The sequence below is a fragment of the Brachyistius frenatus genome, unplaced genomic scaffold (genome assembly GCF_029030835.1).
Source record: "Brachyistius frenatus isolate BFR_SWC_R1_liver_20210118 unplaced genomic scaffold, ASM2903083v1 Contig_128, whole genome shotgun sequence".
NCBI classification, from domain to species: Eukaryota; Metazoa; Chordata; class Actinopteri; family Embiotocidae; genus Brachyistius; species Brachyistius frenatus.
Window position 1 is genome coordinate 615,833 of NW_027210727.1, and position 24,034 is coordinate 639,866.

The 24,034-nt window shown below is 42.1% G+C and overlaps 1 protein-coding gene across 1 annotated transcript in view; it reads right to left on the minus strand.

Moving 5' to 3' along the window:
- The window catches only part of LOC138630082 (kelch-like protein 29), a 207,447-nt gene that overhangs the window by 84,250 nt on the left and 99,163 nt on the right, over window positions 1–24,034 (minus strand). The window contains exons 4-5 of the mRNA XM_069714193.1: window positions 19,699–19,846; window positions 16,481–16,996 (exon numbers count right to left, since the gene is read on the minus strand). Coding sequence (XP_069570294.1) covers window positions 16,481–16,996; window positions 19,699–19,846 — 664 coding nt within the window. The remainder of the gene's footprint in view (window positions 1–16,480; window positions 16,997–19,698; window positions 19,847–24,034) is intronic.

The following is a 24,034-nucleotide window of genomic DNA, read 5'->3' on the forward strand; positions in this document are numbered from 1 at the left end:
CTAGAGTTGGACTAAGTTGAGGCAAATACATGTACACGCTTCAAGGAGGAAAACATAAACAAAGGACCCCGGGAGCATCTAACGACCCGCTGCCACAGTGTGACAGGATGTCAGGCAAATGCTCTCATGTTCTTTGTGTTTGTAGTGAGAGGACGAGAGCGTCCCGGCTGGTGCAGAGGCCTCCTCATTAGCCAGGGGGGGGACAGTAGATGGAAAGCGGTCATACTCAGGTTTTAACAAGAGGATACTCAGCAAACAAGAGCACCGTTATACTCCTCTTCTTTCCTTTAGGCGTTGCAGCATCTACTCAAATTTTGAAAAGGAGGAAAATACTGCGGACCCTTTACATATATGGAAAAAAAAGTTGCCCATGACTGACTTCTGAAGGCAGAAAGGAGAAATATGTACTGCATGCATATACAGTGGGTTGTAAGTCTGACTGGTTACAGTTCACAAGAGGTTAAAACTCACATTCAGCGCTGCAGTTATGACATTACAGCTCAAAATATCTCCTCCCGGCTGATGCAGCTATTTTAGGTGTCAGGAAAAAAAATAAATATATATTTTACAGCTCGTAAAGCGAACACAATTTAAGAGGTTGTTTTGGACAGATTTTTTTTTGGGGGGGGGAATGGTAACCTTAGAAACTACACTGAGCTTTAACCTTCTTACTATTTATATTTTACTTATCTGGAAAATGAAATTAAAAAAAATAAGGAATTCCCTATGATGTAAACATAAAAAAACTGGTTATATTTTTTAAAGCAGAGGAAATCTGTATCAGAAAAATGTGGACATGTGGGATTAGTAACTCAGTTAAAGCAAAACTGGATTAAATGGATCAACTTCTGCATTTATTTAGAAATAATAGCTTTGTTATATTTGTCTGCATTTCACCGTGTTCAAAATGACAAGAATAAAGGAGGAAAGCATGCGCACATCCATCTTTCCTCTTTGTAGTCAATGCAGGGTGCGCCTAATCTACAGCAGATGCGCCACAGGAATAACTCCAACGCAATAAAAGAAGTGGGACAGGACTTAGTTCAAGGAGAGTTTCAGCTGAAGTCGCTTTGTACTAAACAAAAATCAAGTCGAGATGCCTTGTTTTTCCACTTCCAATTAAAATGTTTCAAGACAAATCCGAGACACTCAGCAGTCTCTATCACTACATGGCAAGACACTGTGATATCATTAAAATCAGGTCTTACAGGGTGTACAGCGCTAGTACTGCTTCTGCCAATACTTCTGTCATCCAGTCGGGTCACATGACAGGAAAACTCAGCAGACTTAAAGGGACCACACATGTATAAAAGGAGTAGGTGGAATTACACAGACTTCAATGTATTCAACGACACATCATCAAATATATGTAGAGATTTATATTCCTGGAAGCAAATTTGTATTTCTTTGTGTGTATGTATGTTTGTATATGTGTGTGTGTGCACCATGGCTGTTTTTAAACCCATTTTTAAATATGAAAGTCAATACTGTGCCAACCTGCTAATGCGACAGTCCTGACCAAAGTGTATTAACATGCCTTCTTCAGGCTGTTTCCATCAAAAGTGACTGAAATAAAACACCAATTCAAGTCGTCAACAACACGGAAATGGAAAGACTGTTTTCAAGTTGAACCCTTTTTACAAGTGGAAAAATAACTCTGCTGACAAAGTACTCGCCACCCGTTTCACATGTAAAGCTGACCAACATCTTGTATGTCACTGGACATTCAATATGTTTAACAATTCTCCACGTTTAAGCTGAGCTGATGACAGCTTTGTGTGAAGGAGGCACGAGGCAACCAGCTCAGCCTTTCATTTTATTTTTAGAGTGGGGGAAGCTTCATGTGCTTGACATCCGCATCCACTCTTGTGTTTTTGCTCAAACAAACACAGCTCCAGGCCAGTGTTTGGCCACAAATTAACTTGTGTCACAAAAGGTGGACAAAAAAGTCAAGTTTGTGAACTTTAAATTCTGGCTTGAACCCATGACAGAGTTTTCATGCTCTGTATTGTAAATGTCACATCTCAGTAACCTGAGCATCCGAGAAAGTCACAGATTTCTCTGACATATTTACACACTCACTGATATGATTCATGCAATCTGAAATGCACGGTCTAAAGTTTCCGACAGCACCTTGAAGGCAGCTTAATGTTAATTTGGGAGGTTGATGTGGTCACGATATTTTTGGTAAATGGCATCTTTCAACAGCATATCAGCTCACGATGTGGAGTGACTACGACAGAGAGATGAACTAATGAGATGTGATGAACACTGAATTAACTAATAATTATAAAGCAATTAGCTAAATTAACTGTTTCGGTGATAAGTAGGAGGCTCACTCGTGGTTCTGTCTTTCCACTGGGAGCTGACAGGTGTGTGCAGTGGGGATGATTTACAATGCTAAGTCATGACAGCCAATCACACAACAGATAATTTTGCATAAACAAAATTCAAAAGTGTGTCAATATGGTATTTATTTAGTTACTAACTAAATATATTCAATGTCAACAATCTGTCTTTCTGTCGAAACAAAATCACTCCTGAATCCTTTTTTTTTTTTTACCAACAGATATATTTACATGAACACAGAGGCAGCAGCCAAACTGCTGCGCAGCAATAGCTTCTGATTGGGATATTTATTTTCCTCCATCACTCTAAAAATGTTACAAATTATGTATTGAAATGAAGCAATATGGCTCTACAAATGCCAAGGAATTTTTCCCAAAACTAACAATAGTAACTGATGAATGGTTAACAACGACACTGATTAATCACGTATTTAGTAACAGTTACTCATAACCATTCCTCAGTTTTCAGATTTCAGCTTCTTACTGCCGCATTTATTTTTCTTTTCAAAAATTCATATCATAAGTTGGTCTCATAACTTAAGGCAAAGAAATCCAAGAACTTTTGCTTTTGGGTACCGAGATAAGATACTTTAGGACTACAGGCGTGCTGCATGCTTTAAAAAAAAGCCCATCTTTCATTACTCTGGCCAGCTTAAGCCTTGAATTTGGCTTATTTGTCATAATGCCAGAGAGGCAAGATGCCAATATGGATTTGCCTTTTTTTTTTTTTTTTTAACAGTATGCAGCATGAAATTGCAAAAGTGTACTGCAACCTACTGTATCACAGATTAGCAAACATTGTGCTGAAGTATTACGGAGGGCGTCATTGTCAAAGTGAGCTCAGGGTTGAGTAATTCATCCACCCCACAACAGATGACATTGTCATTGTGCAAAGCACACAGGAGCTGATGCAAAAAGACACACGTGCAACCATGCATATGCAGACACACATGCAAAAGCACCATCACACAAGTTAAGGTGCACGCACACGCACACACAGACACTCGACTTTAGGCAAGACAATGTCATAAGAAAATAATCCTAATAACAATGTTGTGCTTATGAGGAGTTGCTGGCTGGTGTAGATAACATACTGTATGCTTGAAGGGGATTTGATTAGAACTGAGTGGGTGTGCAACACTTCTCCTTCTTCCCTTTTAATTAAATGGCTAAGTTACTATTACATAAATTGCCGCGAGGGCCAGAGTTGTGTCTAACCGCTATCATAAACCCTGGTGGAAAAACAAGGTTAATTGAGTGAAATGACTCATCTGGACACAGGTCTTGTGTATCAGTATGAATGTATACTTTCAGGGAGCATCTGTGCTAAACTATGTTTCATTAGTACGTCACCTTGAGAGGGTTGACCGAGCATCTAAGTTCTTTTGGAACATCCAGCCGTGCATGTGTCACAATATGTCAAATGGAGAGCCGAGAGGAGCCCGTCACAAACCAATGTATGGTTTCAGTTTTACTGGATCACTTCTGTGCCGGGCACTCACCAAGAAGCAAATTTGACCTTAAACCACAACATCACGACTACTATAAATACCAAACTCGTCTCCGGGCCCTTCATGAGGGAGCCTATTCACTGTGGTATTTCATCATCTGATGTTTTCACCTGGCTGGAACACTTTCATCACCGCAGGCAGAGGGAGCCTACACTCAAAACAAACCATGTTGTCTTTTAAAAACTCTGCGCACAACTACCCTCAACTAACAAAACACATGTGAGCACTCTTTTACAATGCAGCTGGCTGAGCGTGCACTTCCACATATTGGTGTTAGGGAGCAGAGCCAGTGATTAGTGAGGCATTACCAACATGCCACGGTATTAGGAGGAGCACTGTGTGGCAGCAGAGAGTGTCACGGCCATTACAGAGACAAACCAGGTGCTCTTAAACATAGGGATCAGAACTTGGGTACAAATTTAGTTACTCAATGAATGGGAATATTTTTTTGTGTTAATACAATATAAAGCTTTAAAACATAGCCATTATAAAAACTACAGTCAGGGAAAGAACGTCACCTACTCAGAGATGCTAACAAAGAGTATTTTGGGTAATCAGAGCTTTGTGAGAGGTATAAAAGACCAAAACCGAGTTACTGCAGGAGGATGAATGAAGCTGCACCAGTTCCACAGGTTATACTGGAATAAAACTACCCTATTCTCAGATGACATTACGATAAGGCCTTTATTTAACACATTCACACTTTAAAGTTCAGCTGGAACTACTGATTAAAAGGCAACTAGGAGGAGCCATTAGGGGAAATTCAAAGTACGGCTGTGATTTAAATGTAAAAAATACTTAATAAGTCCAATTAAGAATAGCTGTGAAGCTGTTATACCATTCTGAGTTTACATATACATGTCCACACACAAATATAGCTCAAATAAAACAACGTGTAAACTCCACTTAAGTTCTAATTAAAAGTTTAAAGTTACTTTCTCCTGCGCTGCCCGGACTGTAACCTGGACCAACAGCCTCAGCTGTGCCAGGCCCTCTCCTTCCCTTCTCAGTTCAGCATGCATACTGGGGGCACAGATGCCACTGTGTATGTGTGTGAGAGAACGTCGATATGCTGACCAGCTTGTCTTACACCTCGCCTGTGTTTATGAGCTTGGTTTGTGTACATTCCTTACAAGCTTTGCACATGGGCGATACTTAAAGGCTCTTTGGGCTGCATTTGTTCATTGTTGGCTCTAAACAGCATGACAGCATAACCACACGCGCAAAAAACAAAATAAGAAAAAAAAAATAAGAAGAAGAAGAAAAAAGACAAAATAAGAAAAAAAACTTGTCACCCCGTGCAGCTTAAGATAAATGTGACATCTCCCCTTGAAGACAGAGGATGTGTGTTTACTGGGTAACATTGTGAAAGTCACAGCAGCCAAGCAGAAAGGTTAGTGGCGGGGTTAGGTTGTATGTGGGAGTCTTCTCGGCAGATTGCACGCTTGGGATGAGCTTCCGCAGCCTTCAGTGGAGTCAGCCGAGTAATCTCTTGCATTTCATCAGACCCCCCCCCACACACACACACACACACACACACACACACACACACACACACACACACACACACACACACACACACACACACACACACACACACACACACACACACACCCCTTGTCTTTCTTTCATTCATTCCCTCTCTTTCCGTCTCCACCTCCTCTCTTTTCACCTTCTCTCTCCAGGGACAGAAAACAATCTGGTAGGTGACTGGAGTGCCCCACAAATTCTGATTGTGTCCAGCATGCTCCAATGCTTATAAATGTATAACTGATGTGTCCTTGTAAAGTTGTAATCCAAGTTTAAAATGTCTAATGCAACACTTTAAAAAAAAAAAAAAAGAAATCCTGCGCTCCAGAAAGTTGCATTACGTAAGAAAACAATGCCAGTATCTGAGAGCAGAGAGAGGGTACAATGACTAGACTGTAGCAGAATAATGATAATAATCAACGCTATAATTCAGAGCTGCAGCCTCTAGCAAAAAACACATTCTGCAAACTTAATAGGGCAACGGCATATTGCTGTTTCGGCATCTCATCGCGTTCTATCTCCCTTCTGAGGAAGACTTACAGAGCGAGCACCGCTAGCCCGCACAGATCTCGATTGCAATGCAGGCCATTATTATTTGTCTAAGTCACAGAAGAATTATAGATCTTCACATGCTAAGACTGTTGATAACTCTATGGAATAATGAGCTGGAGAGAGGAGACCTTCTTGCTAATGTCTGGTCCTGTCATTAGTATTTATTAGATGCCCTGCATGCATTATCAAACCCATTTAAAAGTTTCTGGGGAAGGAAAAACTTTGGCTATCCACTCAGATAAGTGAAGACACCGTGAACATTAAAGGGAGAGTACAGCTCAACTTCTCCTGGATCTTTTTTTTTGCTGAGATGTTGAAGCACATCTGCTGCTGTTTTGGATACTGACTTCTCTCCCTGTTGCAATTACGCCTTCTCATTAGAGAGAAACATCCGCTATTGACTGGCTTCCTGGTAACATCTGCTGTGTTTACACTTGGCCTCATTGATAATGCATTACTGCCTATTTCAAGGCTGATATGCCGAATAACATATTGACATTTTACTTGTGGCAATTAATCCCGTCATATCAGATCAGTCTCTGATACAAGGTGTTTGAGACGCAGGCCCGTTGGAGGATGTAACCTCTGCTCACTCTGGCACTACTTTACACACAAATTAATCTGCTCCCACATAACTTAGGGCAGTGAAAGTTTCATGTTGGCAAATGGCACTGTTCGAGTTTGAGACCCCTTCTGAATACTCAATGCAGGCTGTAACAGCTCCGAGGAACAGAGTGTCACACTTCAACTTCAATCCAGGCGACACATATGCTCTGTGCGTGCTCTGTAATCTGGACCGAGACCCAGAAGTACGTATTACAAGATGCAGAACAAGACTGAAATGAGGCTCTTAATTATTCCTTAAAAATCCCCAAACAGTAGCAGAGCATAACGAAGCACATTTAGTCAAACACTGGTGAACTGAGGTACTAGTGCTATACTTCACAGTCTGAGGCCTTTCTATCTCGGGTCTGCATGTCTTTGTGTCTGTATGTTTTTTCTCCAGCTGCCTCCGCTTCCTCCCACAAACCAAAGCAGTGGTGGAATATAACCGAGTACATTTACTCAAGTACTGTACTTAAGAACAAATCTGAGGTACAGTGAACCCTCACTATAACGCGGTTCACCTTTCACGGTCTCGCTGCTTCACGGATTTGCATCGTGCATTGAAATCACATTACGACTATATGTAACGTAGATATATTTAATGTCCAGTTCTATCTATTTCAATTGTAAAATAAAGGTTACTACTTCACGGATTTCGCCTATCACGGTTTCTATTTGGAACGTAACCCCCGCGAAAAACGAGGGTTCACTGTACTTGTATTTCTATTATATGCAACTTTGTACTTCCACTCCAATAAATCTCAGTGGCCAATCTTGCACTTTTTACTCCACAACATTTGTCTTGACAGCTTTAGTTATATTTCAGATTACAGTTTTTCATACCATTCATCTCCAGTTAAAACCACGTAACTCCAAATATCCAGACTGAATGATGAGATGTTCTTTTATGGGCTGAGAAAATCTACTTTTAAATAAACAATTTTAAAACCCATTTGGATTCACCGGAAAATGATGTTTTTCTGAGCTTGTTGACTTTTTAGAAATACGTGGTTCTGTAAGAACAGAAATGATGCAAAGATCTGATGATCTCAAACAAAGTAAGTACATTAAGTAGTTAGAATAAGCACAAACTCAAATAACTAGAGCACTAAAATGCACAATAATGCTAATATTAATCCAAAACATCATAATATATGAGTAAAACACTCTTGAAGCATTTACTGCAATATGAGTTTTGATACTGAAATTACATTTCGCTGATAATAGTTACATACTTTTACTGAAATAAGATTTTAAATGCATGACCTTAATAACTTGTAGTGGAGTATTTTCAGTGTGGTATCAGCACTTTTACTTAAAAACTGAAAACTTCAGTCATCACTGGTCCAAAAACATGCAAGTAATTTTAGTTGGTGACTCCAACTTGCCCGTGGGTTTAAATGTGGGTGTAAATGGTTGTTTGGCTGTGGATGTCAGCATTGTGTCGACCTGTCCAGGGTCCATCCTCCCTCGTCTGACGTCAGCTCGGATAGCCTCAAGAAACAATAAATCCATTACTGTTCGCTAAGTACTGTATTTGAACTGTTTATTATGTTTAACTATCCAATTCAACCATTTATCTTCTATTTTTTTTAACTTAAAAAAAACAACCTGTTTAGCTTTCTTTTACAGTCATCTATCGTTTGCCTTCAGCTAACTTCTTCAATCATTCATCTATTTCTTTACATCATTATTTGAATTGCTTATTTATTATTGTACGATTGGGTGAGCTATTTACTCTCTGGATTCACACCATTTTTCAATTGTTTAAGCTGGACAGGATGCTGGGAGACAACAGCATGTGACACATGAACTATTTATCCCAACATTTCATTTAATAATTTATGCTGTTTTTACCACTGGGTATACTGGGGTACAAGCGCTCTCAATCACAACACACGCTGTTCAGGCATAAAGATGTTTCCGTATAGTTTTTAATACCTTAAGTACAGTTTGATGGTAACATTGCTGCACTTTTAAGCTGTTTAAAAATGCCAGACATTTACTTCAATTAAGTATTTTATGTTGTAGTATTGTTACTTTACTTATGTAAAGGAACTGTTTGCTGTACTCTCACAAATTACATAAAAGCACCACAAACTACAAGGTTTGTTTCTCAAGACTAATAAACTACTGGCTCAGTCAACGAACAAAGATGAAAAACATCACAAGGAAGAAATATCAAAGTTCTCCTTGGAGAACATTTGGTTGAGCACAGTGACAGACCATTTCTGATTCAGGAACACAACCTTGTCAATGGTGCGCTCTATAGCTGTTCAGTTCCATGGTATTTTGCATGATGATTATTGCACAAGACAATGCAGGGTAGTAAAGCATCACACAGACTAAACAAATCTTTTGAAAGGGTTGATGTAACAAGAAACCAACCTTAACCCCAAACCTGCCACTTCAATAGATGTGAATAACAGAGCACAGACTTGATGACTAAATTAGACAAACAAACAGAAGGTCATTCCTCCATTCTTTCTTCTTTAAATAATACACACATTTCTCTTCTTGACTTTTCAGCTAAAATTCTGTTTATTTAATGAACAAAATATTAAACTGCACTGAACTGCGCCGCAAACACTTTTTGTGAGTTATTTTTCTGCTTTCATAGATGAATTATGGGACCTTGAGCCTCTGTGCGTGCTCACCTCAAACAGTAGCAGATGATTTATATGAAGATTCATAACGATTTCAAATGAAATATTAAGTGCTTCTAATTTTCAAGCAGCCTGCGGACGCTGCGAGTACAGGTGAAACTTTTTGTGAAGGTAATAAGGCAAAAGAGACAGTTTGATTGGGCGTTTCAGATGAAAACAGCCATCTGACACTTGATCCAGCTGTCAGACGCAAATGAGCAATCTGGGCTGACTGGGCTTTCTTTTTTTTCCCCTCCCCTTTCTTTAATCCTTTGTTCTCTTAAATTCTCCACTGTCACTTTCCTAACCGAGGCATTACTGGGCTAAAAAAAGATTAGGAGATTAGGGAAATGGCTAACAACTCCAGCATCAGTGGAGAAGAGAAAGAACAGAAGAGACATTAAGGAAGCATGGAACAGGTGGCAGGGACGGTGCAGACGGAAGATACGGAAGATGAGAAGGAGGCGAGTGGAGGGGGAAGAAGAGGGATGGGGGGGGGACTGTAAGTGGATATGGGAGGCAGGTGGATGTTAGGATGCTGGGAGTCAACAGCATGGGAGGGGGTTTCAGGAGTGGGAGTGAAAGAAAAAGACAGAGAATTGCAGCGAAGAAGATAGGTGGGAGGGGAGTTGGGGGAGGGGATGGAGGAGGGAGGACGGGAGGTGTAGATATAGTGCCCCCTCTAGCGTGGCAGGGAGCCGGGCGACTGCACCTCGAATGCACTGCGTCTGTGATTATGCATGTAGCAGCCAGGCTGTCAGGCTTCGGGTCTTGCGACTGCGCTGCCACTGAGCTTTATCTTGAAATCCCAGTGATTAATGAAGCCGGTGCCACGTTCTGCATGGAGTAGGTGGACAAGGAATGATCAATCTTAATGAGCTATCTGCTGTCCCTGTATTAACTGTGGGGGGATATAATGTATGGGGCTCCTGGCGGGGCTCCTCTCCTTTAAAATACGATAACGAGGGAGAGAAAGAACGAGGGCGAGCAGCTTTCCTTTCTCCGCTTATGACACACTGCCGCTGCTCACCTCACGTTTCCTCTTCCCCTCCCCTCTTCTCTTCTCTTTTGCTCTCTCTTGAGAGCCGGAGCTGTACTAGAAACAGTTAGACATCTCAATGGATGCCATCCTTCGCAAAGTTAAAGAGACAGTGTCAGGTTGCTGCGAGGCACACGAGAGCTGCGGCCCCGTCGTTCTGAAATGAGATGTTTAAGTCAATATCATTAATATGTAGGCCCCATATGGACTTGTGTGTCAAGGTTACTCATAATCATATCACCATGGCATTGCATGTATTCATTTAAGAGAATTACCTGGACGTACCGAGTCCAGTGATTGGAATACATTACAGTCTAATTAATAATTTGCAACATTCCCAGCTCCCGTGAATCAAGTTTCGGTTTCCACTAAAGCTGCTGTAAATTAGGAATACTATGAGAAGGAGAGGAGAGAAAAAAAAAAAAAACTTTAAAATCCATTCATTTCATATTCCAAGTTAAGCCTGTTTTGGAATGATAATAACCAGAGTTCTGCTTCAGCTAATCCTGATGTGGATAGCTTTAAGATAATCGCCCAGCACAACACCGCAGTGATTTTAATTAATTTGCCACTGCTTATTCCACCGACCCTGATCTGAGTCAGCATATTGCAAACTAAAATTATAAAAATAAAAAAAACTACAACTCTTACACCTGATTGGGTATTATATTTGTCTCAGTGAAAACTCGTACTTTTGTATAATTTGCAGCGAGGATGGCGTGAGGATCCTCTGCACTCTATCAAGCAGGAGGGAGATAGAGACAGAGAGGAGAGAGAGAGAGAAAAGGGAAGAGGAGGGTTTAATTAATGTGCTTGCTATGATTAATGGTCTCAGTGTGGCTATCACAAACTGGCTGTGTTTTTAATAACTGGCTGGAACAGCCCATCACGCCAGCAGTAGCATTCCTGTGGTTGAATCAAAATAAATATGTACGCATTGCACACTGATAATATTGTCAGCTTTACTTAATAACTATAGCTACTGTGGGCACATATTTCTAAGTTAAGCAATCCTGTTAACAGGCCCTGTCATGAAACATCTTGATCATGTGCAGTGACATCATTAACCAATAACAACAAACATTAAAATAGCATGTCAGGTAAGTCCCAACAAAACAAGGAACCTATCTCCTTTAAATAAACAGCACCAGCACACAAAACATGGCCTGGTAAACAGTCTCTATCTCACTAATTTGGCGATCCATAATGCCCCCACTTAGCGGTAATATGTGCCAGAGAATCAATATGCAGGTGGACAGTAATGCCGCAGTGCTAATATGCTCGTGTCCAAAAGTAAACAAAAGTGAGCGCATAATTAAAATCTTACTGAGGCCAAAGTATGAATAAGGCAGATAAGGGAGATGAAATGGTCACAGCAGAGGGAAAGGTGGGTCCGCGCTGGATGTGAGGCTAGCAAAGTAAAACTCTGATCTTAACTCAGCAAGACATCTTAATTGCATTCACTAGCAGTTCCAGAGCGGCTTGGTCCCCAGATGATGGCTGATGTGAGCTGACTTGAAGATGAACTTCCTGGGCAGAGAGGAGGCTGGGTGTTTGCTGCGAGGGTGGAGGAGTCTGCCGATGTGTGTCCCTCTCTTATGTGTTTGTGTGCGTGTCGCACCGTTGTGTGCGTCTATGCATGTGATCATATGTGCAATGTGTGCGTGTGTGAGAGAAAGGAGAGCGGGACCAGTGGAGGCCAGTGAGGTGGAAGGAAGCGTTAAAATGATGTTTGACTTGACAAAAGAGGCGAGGAGCTGTGGCACATGCTTGGTAATGGCGGCAGTCAGATCGGTCTACGACCCCGAACTTCAATTTCAGCAAACGCCTCCAACACACACAGTGACCGTGCCTCATCGCCTCTTTATTCTTAAGCATTTCCCAACAAAGCCCGGTATCGCCTCCATGGCTACAGAGTGCTGCCAAGCCCAAATCCACCAACAGCAGTTTCAGAACATGTTAAGCCACAGTATCAAAAACATAATTTGAGTGGGTAACAGTGGCAGCTTCAAAAAACAGGCTCAGATGTGCAAGTATAATAACTTCCTTTTTGATATCAGTGTGTGTGTTTTTTGCCGTGAGCTGCCTTTAAATGATGCTCAATCACATTTGCAGTGAGTGAGTTCGTCCCTGCTGAGCTCGTCACTAGCTTCCCCTGGCTGATATTCATCAGGACAGCCATCGATTTTAATGACTTGGTCAATAGACACACACTGACTCCGCTCTCAGCATCTCCCTCTCTCTCATGCTCTCCCTCTCTGTATCTATCTCTTCTACTCTCACCTCCTCCTGTGTACTGGCCCTTTCTTTCTTTTTTAATATATATTTCTTTTTAACCATCCTTTTAAAAAAAAAAACAACAATGCAAGTCATTCTGGATTCCCACATTTCAGAAAATGTGTGAACAGTTATGACTGCTGTGGCTCGTGCTACACGTGGAAAGATTATCTCAGTGAAAAAGCTTTTTATTTTGATAAAATCCACACTTGGGAGAAACAAAGAGGAGACGATAAAAAAAAAAAAAAATAAGCGAGGAATGGGCGGTGTGAAGGAAATTAACAATTGGCAAGAATGTGTGGCGTTTGATTTGAACACTGTGACAGGCAGGTATTATGAAAAGCCCTGCTGCGGACGGAGAAAGCAGGTAGGCAGATCACAGCCTGGTGACTGGCATATCTCAGTATGTGATGAAGTTAAAGCTGCCTTCAAGCTGCTCTGTGAATCTCCACACAAATACACACACATATGGCATTTACATCCACAAACACACATACTTTATACTGTAAACTGCTAGACAGACAGACACATCGACACACACACCCCAACAGAGAGGGGAGCACACAGTTGTTGATGTGCCCACTGATGCAGAGCAAAGACAAATTGCTCCCTTTGAAGGCAGAGCCAAATCAAACGCAGAGTGTGATTTCTGTCACTGTGGTGTTTGGCTTAAAGGCTGTGAGGCTGACATCTGACAAAACATCCATGCAGTCACACCCAAGAAGTTGTGCACGCGTGTAACCACACACGCATACGCGTACACGCCCTCGGCCTGATGTGAAGCTGGATTAAGGAGGAAGAGCTCTGTCAGCTCCTCCAAAGAGCCATGCCTTTGCCATCAAAAAGCCACAAAACCTTCTCTGCACATCAGTGCCTACCAACATTGTGTATGGAGGCTGAAACTTTTTTTTTTTTTTTTTTTAAATACTGCAACACAGTCATTTAAGTAGTAGCTTCAGTATTTCAACTGGCTGTCTGTTAATCTCTTCTGAAACCCCCCAACGCTTGAGACGCTTGAACCAGGATTTGACCACTGCAGGATACCGTTTAGTCTCCTAACATTCAAATCACCAGAAGATGGAACACACGTTAATGCCTGCATCTGCTTATGTCACATCAATATTAGAACTTCTATTCAAAAGCAATATCTTGCAAAGTCAGTCACTTTGATGGTGTACACTGCAAAATAGCTTGGCCAAAATACACACAAAAAACCCCACTGAATTTGATGAGATAATGACTGAAATTATCTGTTAATTTTACTTGACAAAAATTTTGAAAAATAAGTTGGTTCCTGTTCAGAAAGTAAACCCTGATGAGTGTTTAAAGGTTTGAGATAAGTATAACATGGTGTTTTTGATTAAAATGCTTGAGATCCTACAGCGCAGTAATAAGTGAAACTCACTTAATATTAGAAAGTAGTTATTTCCCTTGTAATTAGTTAAAAGTAACTCAAATAAAGACATACGCTTATCAAGAAGAGACAAGTGACATTTACTTGAAGTAAGTTAAATGATATGCCTATGGAAGCTTTAGATGATCTATTTAGACCAAAAACAGGAGCATCTTCATATTAAATATATTATTGTATTCGCAGATCTGCAGAACCTTATTTATCATCTTTCTCTGCTTTTCCACCACAAACTCTAACAACACAAAGCCTTTGTGACTGAAGTGGTGTGCAGGTTGTGAGAGTTGTTTATGACAATTTTTAATTGTATTTAATAAATATAAATTTCTTCAGGACAAAAAAAAAAAAGACTGTCCTTGTGAGAAGCGAGAGAACAAGAACACAGGCAAATATGTGTGACTTTGACTTATTCTGCAGCCTAGTTTTATGCCTTCTGTGTGTGTGAGTGTAAGTCACAATTTGTGCCTTAGGATCAGATTTGCCAACTCTTATCCTTGCCTCATTCATTAGAGAGCCGCAGAACAGAATACTGACCCATAACCTGTAGCTGCTTTTCCTTTTTTTTTTTTTTTTTTTTCATAAACTACTTCTATTTTGTTTTTTTGCTTCAGCAGAAAGTGCCGACAGCAGGTCCAAGATAATAGAAGGAAAGCCAGAATGGAGGTCGCGAGAGATTACCCTCCATCTTCTAACACTCTGCCACCACAGCAGGACAGCGGGTATCCTTGCCACATTGATACGTGGTGTTAAATGAATTAAAGCAGAGTACATAAAATCTGTGGGGATTTCAGAATTTTTGGGGTAAAGCTGAAAGGACGGGGGGGGGGGAGGGGTGGAAGGAGACAGGAAGTGACATATAGAAATAAGTGACATAATCAGAAAAGAGCCAGACAAGCACAACCGCAGCGGGCCGACTCTACGGGGCGGATCAGTCGGGGGGGCGTTGTTGTGATTACAGCAGCAAAGTTAAGTGTTCTCGGCAGCGCAGAGGTCCGCTGAGGAGACGTCACTGCAGCTAATTTACTGGTGCTAAACATTTTACCTATTTTCACCATCTTTGCGACATTACCACAACGACATGCTTACTAATGTCGATTCATTGCCAAGCAGGGAGAGGAAAAATAGAAAATAAAGAAAAACAGATGAAATGCTTGAAGAGATCCGAGATTCAAGTGCCTCTATTTGCAGTTTAACCTTCATACAGGCCTGCACAGGATTTAAAGTGTGTGATGTCTTGAAATTGACACAGGGATGTTTCCCTTCTGCCTTTGAAATACAGTAGCTGACAAACTGTAACCATACAAACTGAATAGATTAGCGTTATCATAACATGAATCACAGCGACCGAGTTTCCAGAGCAGTTTTGTTTTTTTTATCTGTAACCCCACAGCATTTTCCTTCCTTGTAATAATTGATCAGCGGGAATACAGTAATTCCAATTAAACTTGCGCTTCTTTGGCCTGATAGAAGAATACATTTTGACATGAAAATGGTTAATGGATTGTGACAGTCTATTCAACACGGCACAAGCTAAAAAGCTTTTATTGGATAGAGACCGGACCGAGCCGACGAGCCCATCTAATTATCCATTTCCAATTCTACCTGCACTCTCATTTCGATGTATCACAGGCAGCCCACCAAAATAATTGCTTTTTTGCAATCTACAAGTTCATTTGCACACATTTTATTGATCAAAATGAGTCAGGAAAAAGAAAACAATCTAAACCTAAATTAAAAGCTTCATTAAATGTGAAAATTGGTCGGGGAATTGCGAACATCTGTTTCGAGCGCCCTGCGTCATAAACTCCAAGGTTAAAGCAAACACCAATTTATGGCTTACAGACTCAGGCAGGAGCTGGAGCTGCGAACCACCTTCACAAACACGGCGCAAGTCAACAGGGCTTCAAAAGATTTCAGGAGACATGTGAAGGCAGGTGGCTCAGAGCTCTTCCTGCCTCGTGTTTAGTAGGATTTGTGCGTGCTATAACTAAGAGCAGTACAAAGATTAACCTGACACACTTATAACCAACTCTAGACCACAACACTACAGATGTTGCTGTTGTATGCTTTGAGATAAGTATCCACTATAGGGACCACTGCAGCCCGTCTCTCTGCTGTTTTAGGAGCACCTTCGTTCTCTGCGACCTTGGGAGCAGCTTTAAAGTGAATTGGCTCCAGTTGCAAGTTGTATTTTAACAACCCCTTGCTTGAGTGTTTGCGGCCTTGTTTATGACTGTTGGCATCCGAAACTGCTCTGCTATACAGGCAGAGGGCAGAGGCTTCTGCGTTTCATTCCAGCACTGCCCCACATACGGGGAGGTCACAAAGAATAGAGAGCTAAGAGTACACTGATTTAATAGCAAACACCTTCCCAGCTTGGAATCACTTCTGAGCTTAGGTAGGTAGGTATATACGTTATTAATCCCCAAGGGGAATTTTTTTTTTTTGTCCAGTGAAAAGATCTGCTTTGATTTAGCCTTTGAGTGTCATATGAAATGGTTCTGACAAAACTAAAATATGTACCTGGACAGTGGGAAGCTGGAGAGGTTTTCTCTGCTTACCTTTGGGATGTCCCGGGTCACTGAATTCGTATTTCCCACTCCCGACTGTCCGCAGCATTTGCAGCCCGTTAGGACCGTCCTGATTGTCTGCACCCGAGCACTGGGCGTGTGCTGCTGCGGCCTGTCCGTTGGTGAGAGGCAGGGTGGGGGGCTGAATGAGGCTGGGGTGAGAGGTTAAGTGGCCGTTTCCCATCATGCTGTGAGGGTTTGGATGAACCACCTGACCGGCCTGGGCAGTGAGCGCGGCCGGTGTGACTGTTGGCTGAGCGGAGGCGTACGGAGGCTGGCTGTGCATGCTCAGCACCATGGAGGGAGGCTGCTGGGTCGACTGCGGTGTCAGCTGGAAGTGGGCCGTCATGAGCGGGTGCTGCGGGGGCTGGATGGATGGGGTTACTCCGATTATGGGGGACTGCGCTGTCACGCTGTGGTTGAAAGAAGGCGGTTGAGGGAGGGCGTAGGTGTGGGGCAGGAGGCTGGGCTGGCTCACCGCTGCTACAGGTGTGGCCCAGGCCGGACCTGATTGACAAACATAGAAGAGGGGGGGGGAGAAAAAAAAGAAGAAACAATTAAATATACTGTATAAACCTTGTGAAAGTCGAAATACATGTATTTCTAGACTGTGGTCTTAATTGTGGTATTTCGGTAAACTGTAGACAAAGTGGAAAACATGGACAGCTGAGTTTAAGTCTGATATTAGATGATCAAATAGAGACAGAAAACAGCGTGAGGAGACAGATTCCAGCTCGAGACTGTTCCTTAACTACACCGCAACTGTCAGTGTGCTGCTCCACTTCAGTCCAAGTTTGTTTTTGACGAGAGACTTACAAAACTGAAACTATTTGAAGTGATGTACAGATCTGCACACAAAGTCAACATTGTAATAAGATTAAGAGATTTATTTTGCGACAAGATGAACAAATGTTTTTTTTCTGAATGTGAAGACATACGTGCTCGACGCATGCGGCATTTGGCACCGTTATCCGTGCGGGAGTCTGTGTTTACCCAGACACTCTGAGCCAATCATTTCTCTACCCCGAGGCGTTTGATGCTGACGGTGTGCAGGAGGAGACGTGGCTGCCGTATTGGACCTGATTGCTCCCTCCCTCCCACTCGTTCATCTCCGGCTCCTCCTGCCACAGTCCGAGCTCCAAAAATAGCCTACCACTCTGCTAAAAGGCCAAAGGCTAAATCAAAGCATGCAAAAAGCTTGAGAAAAAAAGAAAGAAAGAAGAAGTGCACATTATTCACAGTATTAGCTGTGCTGATATAATAGTCTGGGAGATGGATGGAGAGGGAGCAAGAGATAAAGACAGTGAGTAGAAAAGAATGAAAGAGAGGAGGGTGGGAATAGCAGCCCCTCGAGGAGAGGCCGGTTCAGTTTATAATTCACACGTCACTGAGCTAATCAGCACCAACACTGCTTTTCATTTCCCCTCTTTTGTGGCTCATCTTGATAACAGATTCTAATCAAATGGGGCAGAATAAAACGGTCCACATCTTAGAAGGTTCCAAGGTTTTAATGCAGCAATGGTATTGATTAGGATTTTACATATAGTATCCACTTTATCTGCCCTCCAGCTCCATGTTCCCGATTTTCTTTATTTCTTCAGCCAAAAAAAAAAAAATCAAATAAAAATAAAAATTATTATCATGACCCAACAACAACTTTTACATTTATAGACTGTGTCTGCATAGTTTACCAAAACTGCATTAATATTAAATGTATTCTGTGTTTGTGATTCCTGTCTTGTACCTCCAAATTAACCACGCAGCTCCACTTACATTTTATTTATTCATTTACTCCGCAGTTTGCTTGACTCTACGCGTGCCATCAAAAAAAATAAAAAATATATATTTTGTACAACGAGAGCAAAGTTGAAACAAAACTTCCTTTTCAAAGACAAACTTTCTTTAACAGACACAACAGTGAATTTTCTGTTGAAGGAAACCGTTGATTAATTCTGGCACAGTTGGCAGAGAACTTTCTGGCAACACAGTTCAGTGAAGTGTGGAGAGGAGCTGGCTCTGCTGCAAACGCCAGTCACAGTTTGGAATCGCACACACACGCAAATCAATATGCAACACTATGCTTGGATTTGAGTGTCATATGCGGCAGCGTGCTGGGTCGGTGACATCTCACTCTCCTCACGCTTCACTCCAAGCTGCTCTGTTGGGAGGAGGGCAGAGAGTGAAACTTTGGGGTGCACCACTGAGCTCCGTACTCTCCTATCACAACTGCATCCTAAAAGAGCCTGGAATGGTCTCCGCTAAAGAAACATTCCTTGAATAAGTGAGCTTTAATAATTAATCTATGAAGCCATCTACATGTAAGATATGCGAATTCTCATTAGGAGTCGAGCTGCAGACGCAGCAGCAGGGGTTCAAACATGTTTTGAACATGATGCTCCGCTACCACGGAGTAGCAGCTGTCTGTAATCTGGATTTGTTGAGCCAGAATTTCCATTGGAAACGAGCTGTGTGGCAGTATTATTCTTGAATGAGACACATTTGTGATGAGCAGGAGGCCGAGGCCAGCGGAGCAATGGAAGGAAATTAACAGCTCCAGGGCAGAGCCATTCTGGGTGAGTTCATTACAATAAGACTAAAAAACTTCAACAATGGCTTAACTCGTTAATGTCGCGTCTGCGCTGCCACTACTTTAAAGTGCCGCGAATAGAATAAGGTCGACATCTAAATTAGACCTGCTGGAGATCATTTGGAGGTCTTTCAGAGTTTCACGATAAAGCTTTAATTGGGATTAAATCAGCTTGAGTTAGGAACAAAATAACATTAACAAGGACAATAAAAGGAAAGCAGAGTGAAAGTCGCGGAGTTCTGGAGAAGTTGTAGAGGTGCAATTTACCTCTTTTTCGCAACTTCCTGATATCCCACTGACATTTCTATAATTATTTGCATAATTAAACTAGTTTATGTAAAGTTGATGTTTGTAGATGTACATTATTAATGATTGTATATGTAAAGTATGCGTGTAGTCGAGGCATGCATGTATTTTATGTAGGGCAAGGAAGGCAAGATACCGCATTGGCATAAGATGCAAGTGTAGCTGTGTGGGGTGTAGCACTAGTGTGTGGTTCATGTACATGCATAAATCTGCAGTGTATAGACTTACTGATAGTTTAAAGCTCCTTAAACTCACATCGTTTGGAAGCAGCAGATGTGTGAACGTGTATGTAAATGATGTGTATGTGATTCATTACCCGTGGGCTCGCCATCTCGATGTTGCTTAGCTGGGGGCTCTTCTGTATCCCACGGTGTGAGCTGGTTGATGGGTGTCTGTCCCCACCTCACCCCTGGAGCCAGCAGCAGTCCTGGAGTCTGGTTGTCTCCAGGAGACAGTCCGGAGACCTGCAGCGGAGACACAAACACAATTCTGCTGATTAGAGCATGACATAAAACCAAAGAAGAAATGTGAATAAAATGAAAACTAAACTACTCTGTGCTTCCTAATCTTTACATCCTGTACAGCGTAGCTTGTGTAGAAAGGCCCCTAAAATCAATTTCATCAACAGCTGGGTTTTAAATACAATATTTAATTTTATGGTTCGAATGAGAAATGTAACAAAACACTGTTCTTTAAGGTTTTGAAGTAAGCCGTGATGATGGAGTGTGGTGTATAATTAGCAGTGAGTGAGTGATGATTGAAGCCTATACATAATGGGAACAGGGGGGGGGGGGTCCTGTTCACTGCCCATACAGTCTTTACAGAAAGACCAATATTTTCTCTTTTTATATATTAATAACAATTAACTGTCTAGTGTGGGCTACATTCAGATTCAGATCGCTCCCCAGAGATTTTTGTGTGTCTTCAGTTTATATTGAATTAAACATTTTGTTCAGTCAAGTGAGATAATAGAATTATGGAAGCAAATGTGACAGAGTAAACAAAGAGAAATTCGTTTTTGGAGAGATGACAGAAAATGAAAATGTTATTTAAAAAAAAAAAAAGACAAGAAAATGAGAAGCGAGGTGACTGTGTGTTGGATGGGTGGCTCCAATGCAACTTCACCAAACCAAGCTAAGAGTTCCCTCTAAGCCTTTTTCTTTGCACCCACATATGTTGCTCTGGTAGGCGAGTAAGAAATGTTATCAAGCAAGCACAGGCTGATGAAAACACAGGGTCAATCACCACTGGACCCCTGAGCAATATTCGCCTCTCCCTATCTGCAGTTTGGACGCTCGGTCTAACAACCAGGCAGGGAGAGGGCAGAGCCAAGCCTCATTCCCCTGCTCACCCCAGCCAGCCTCCTGAGTTAATAGAAAAGACCTGGTCACCAACCCCCCTCTCCACCCCCCTTCCCCCCCACATCTTCCCCCTGGTGTCCTCCTGGCTGATCCCTCCATCCCTCAATTCCATTATCCCCCCCTGACCCAGCGTTCACTTCATCAAGCACGCCATCATGCATTCCAACAGCTGTGTCGACAAAGCCCGACAGAGCGCAGCACCCCGACCGCACAGCGACAAAAATGCAAACCAAACAACTCGCCTCACAGCGAATTAATGTCCCGCTTTACATATTGGATCGATCCAATTTCTGGAATATTTCCTTCCTCGCTTTAAGACAGATTTATCACATCTCTACAGGATCTTTAGCACTTTCAGATATTACTGTACATGTTATGGATGGAGCGCAGCATCTGCTCTCTCATAAACAACCTCAAGTTCAATGAGGGTCCTTGCTTGATAAATCTATACTGAAAGTTATCTGACAGTTTGTAAGTGCGAAGGACAAAAAAACAGCAAAGGAAACATCTCAAGGCAAAGTAGAAAACAGAGATGGAGTGGGAGAATGAAGCTGGGTTTAGGGGGGAGACAGGCTGTCAGGTCTTTTTGTCCAGCTCAACCTGTCGACTTCAGACAAGAGAAAACTGAAATGGTTTACTCAGAGAATGCCCTAAGCGCTCAATTCCAACAGAGAACCTTGGAGACTTGGGGGATAGAAAATTTCTGACCGTTTTCAGGGTGAGGAGTTGCTTTCTATAACCCACTATTTGTTTTAATGAGCGTTCTTTCCCTCCTCCGCGCCGTGTGCTTTACTGTATTCCTCTACAGCCATGCTTTACCTTCCCCTCTATACAGGCAGCTCCTCATTAACTCGCAGCATTGACTCTCTTACTTTCCTTTAGCCCTGCACCTGCCCCATAACATTCTCTCATTAATTCTCCCATCCATTTACCCAAAACAGAGAAAGAACCATTAAAGATCTCTTCTGCTGAAAGGCATTCCATCTGTCACAGTTTTAGTGCACCAGGTAAAAGATAAAAAAAAAAAAAAAAAAGGTTCTTAGTCAGCGCCATCACACTGACAGCGGATCAGCTAAGGCTCGGGAACAATCCCGACTTGAAAATGATCACGGTTAGATAGGAAATACACAGACACATACACACTGGAAACATAGGCGTGTATGCACGCGCACACACACACACACACACACACACACACACAGCAGGTGAAACCACATGTACATACACACACATATACGCCAGGAGATATCAGACAGGATGTTTATTAAGATGGCAGACTTGCTGCAGGCAGGCAGGGAAGCAGGCAGGAAGGTACTGTAGGTTCTGGGACAGCGCCTGCCATTTTCTCTCAATTTTATTTGCTCTTCCTATTTCCAGTCCCCTCCTCCCTGGCCACCCATTATCACCGGGCAGCAGATGGTTTCCTCTGACTCGACAAAAACCATGCTGGAGAAGAGGAGGGGAGCCAGATAAATAATTTTCGAGTCGTGCCAAGCCACTCTGTGTTTGTCGTCAAGCTGGCTGGGTGGGTTTTTTCGTATGATATGCAACATCCGTGCATATGGGCCTCATACTACAAGTGTGGAATGTGGCAATGAATACAAACAGGTGCAATCGCTTTGGAGCACATATCTGAATCTGCATATAAGTGAAACATGACATGAAAGTGGTTCTTAGCCAAGTGTGAATTTTTTTTGTTACGCCCTAAAGAAATGCACACAATCAGCTGTGTGCAGAGTAGGGTTAAATTCCTTTATCCATGTATACTACTTCAATTATCTGATTAATCGTTTGGTCCATAAAATATTTTTAAAAATGTGGTTAAAAATTTCTGAAAACAGCTCACGAAACCAAAAAAATAAATAAATTTGTAATGCTTGTTTTGTCAAAGTAACAACACTAAACTCCAAGATTTAAAATCAACCAAAGCAGGAAATCTTCACATTTAGAAGGCTGGACCCAAAAGGTTTTGGGGGAATTTTTCAACACGAAGCTACTTAAAGGATTATTCAGTTATTTGATTTTCTGTGTACTGAAAAACCAATTAATCGACTAATTATTTCAGGTCAAAGCAGATCATAAGGTCAGATGTATTTGATGATAATTGCATAAACATGTTGGAATATTGCTGTTAAAATGTGTGCCAGTGATTTTGCTCTGAATTTAACATGAAGTTTTGTTACTTTAGCTCAGTACTGTGCCGTAAAGCATGCCCTGGAAAGCCGTCCCCAGAATCGGAGGCAGCTATCCGTCTGCTCCTCCTGCACAATCCCACATGCAGATACATGAGCGCACATCTGCACACGCAGCAAAACTAGAAGCACCCCCCGCCCTCTCCTTCTCAAACCTCTGAACGCTGCAGGCATGTCAGAATCAGTGCAATGAAGAGAGGAAGATAAAATCAAGATGAATCAGACATAAATATATACTTGTCCTCCTCTGTCCAGGCAGCAGAGACAGCCATCTGATTCTGGTTGGCGTATCAGCTATTTTCACTGACACGGTAAACGCTGACATCTGTCACTATGTGTACACTCTGCCATCCTGCAATAGCAGGCAGTATTATTGTGTCTACCAGAACCTCTTGCTACTGGCCACCATCTGCTGTGGGTACATATAGGAGGGGCCCTGTGGCGATCCAGAGCTCTGGGCTCTGATTGCTTTGACTTATCCACAACATCCACAACCAAATAAACAGAAAGCATTTGCTCATGGCTTTGTGTTTGCCTTTACATTTTGTTTGAGCCAGCCCTTGTCTATGCGAGTTATTGCTCCAGTTCAATCTTCTAAAAACACGAGGAAGGACAACAGGCTTCCACGGGAAACTACCGCCGTAGCCTCGCTGCATAAGCTCAGGCTCCTTGGTCTTTTTGTGCTGGTGATATTGGCCAGTATACCTAAGCCTGAACACACACCGCTCCTATCCAGCTAAAAAGGTGGCTCCAGTTTTCCCTGGAGAAATTACTTTATTGCTCGACTTGGGGAGGAACAGAAAGAGAGAGGGAGAGCTGGATGAGTATGTCTGTAACACCCAGATCCCATTGGAGTAAACAACATTACAGCACACACTGATCAAATCACCTAACTGCTATGAGATTTAATAACAGGACTGGGTGAAAAAAGGAGGTGTAGTGAGAGCAAAGCTTGTTTTCAGAAAGAAGGAAAGGGAGAAGAAAAAAACACAGAGAGAGGAGCGTTGCAGGAGGGCCGTAAATGGAGAAAGGCACTTGCACACAAACACGCGGAGCAGGTCAGTAACAATACCACATTGAAAAGCTAATCTTGTGAAAT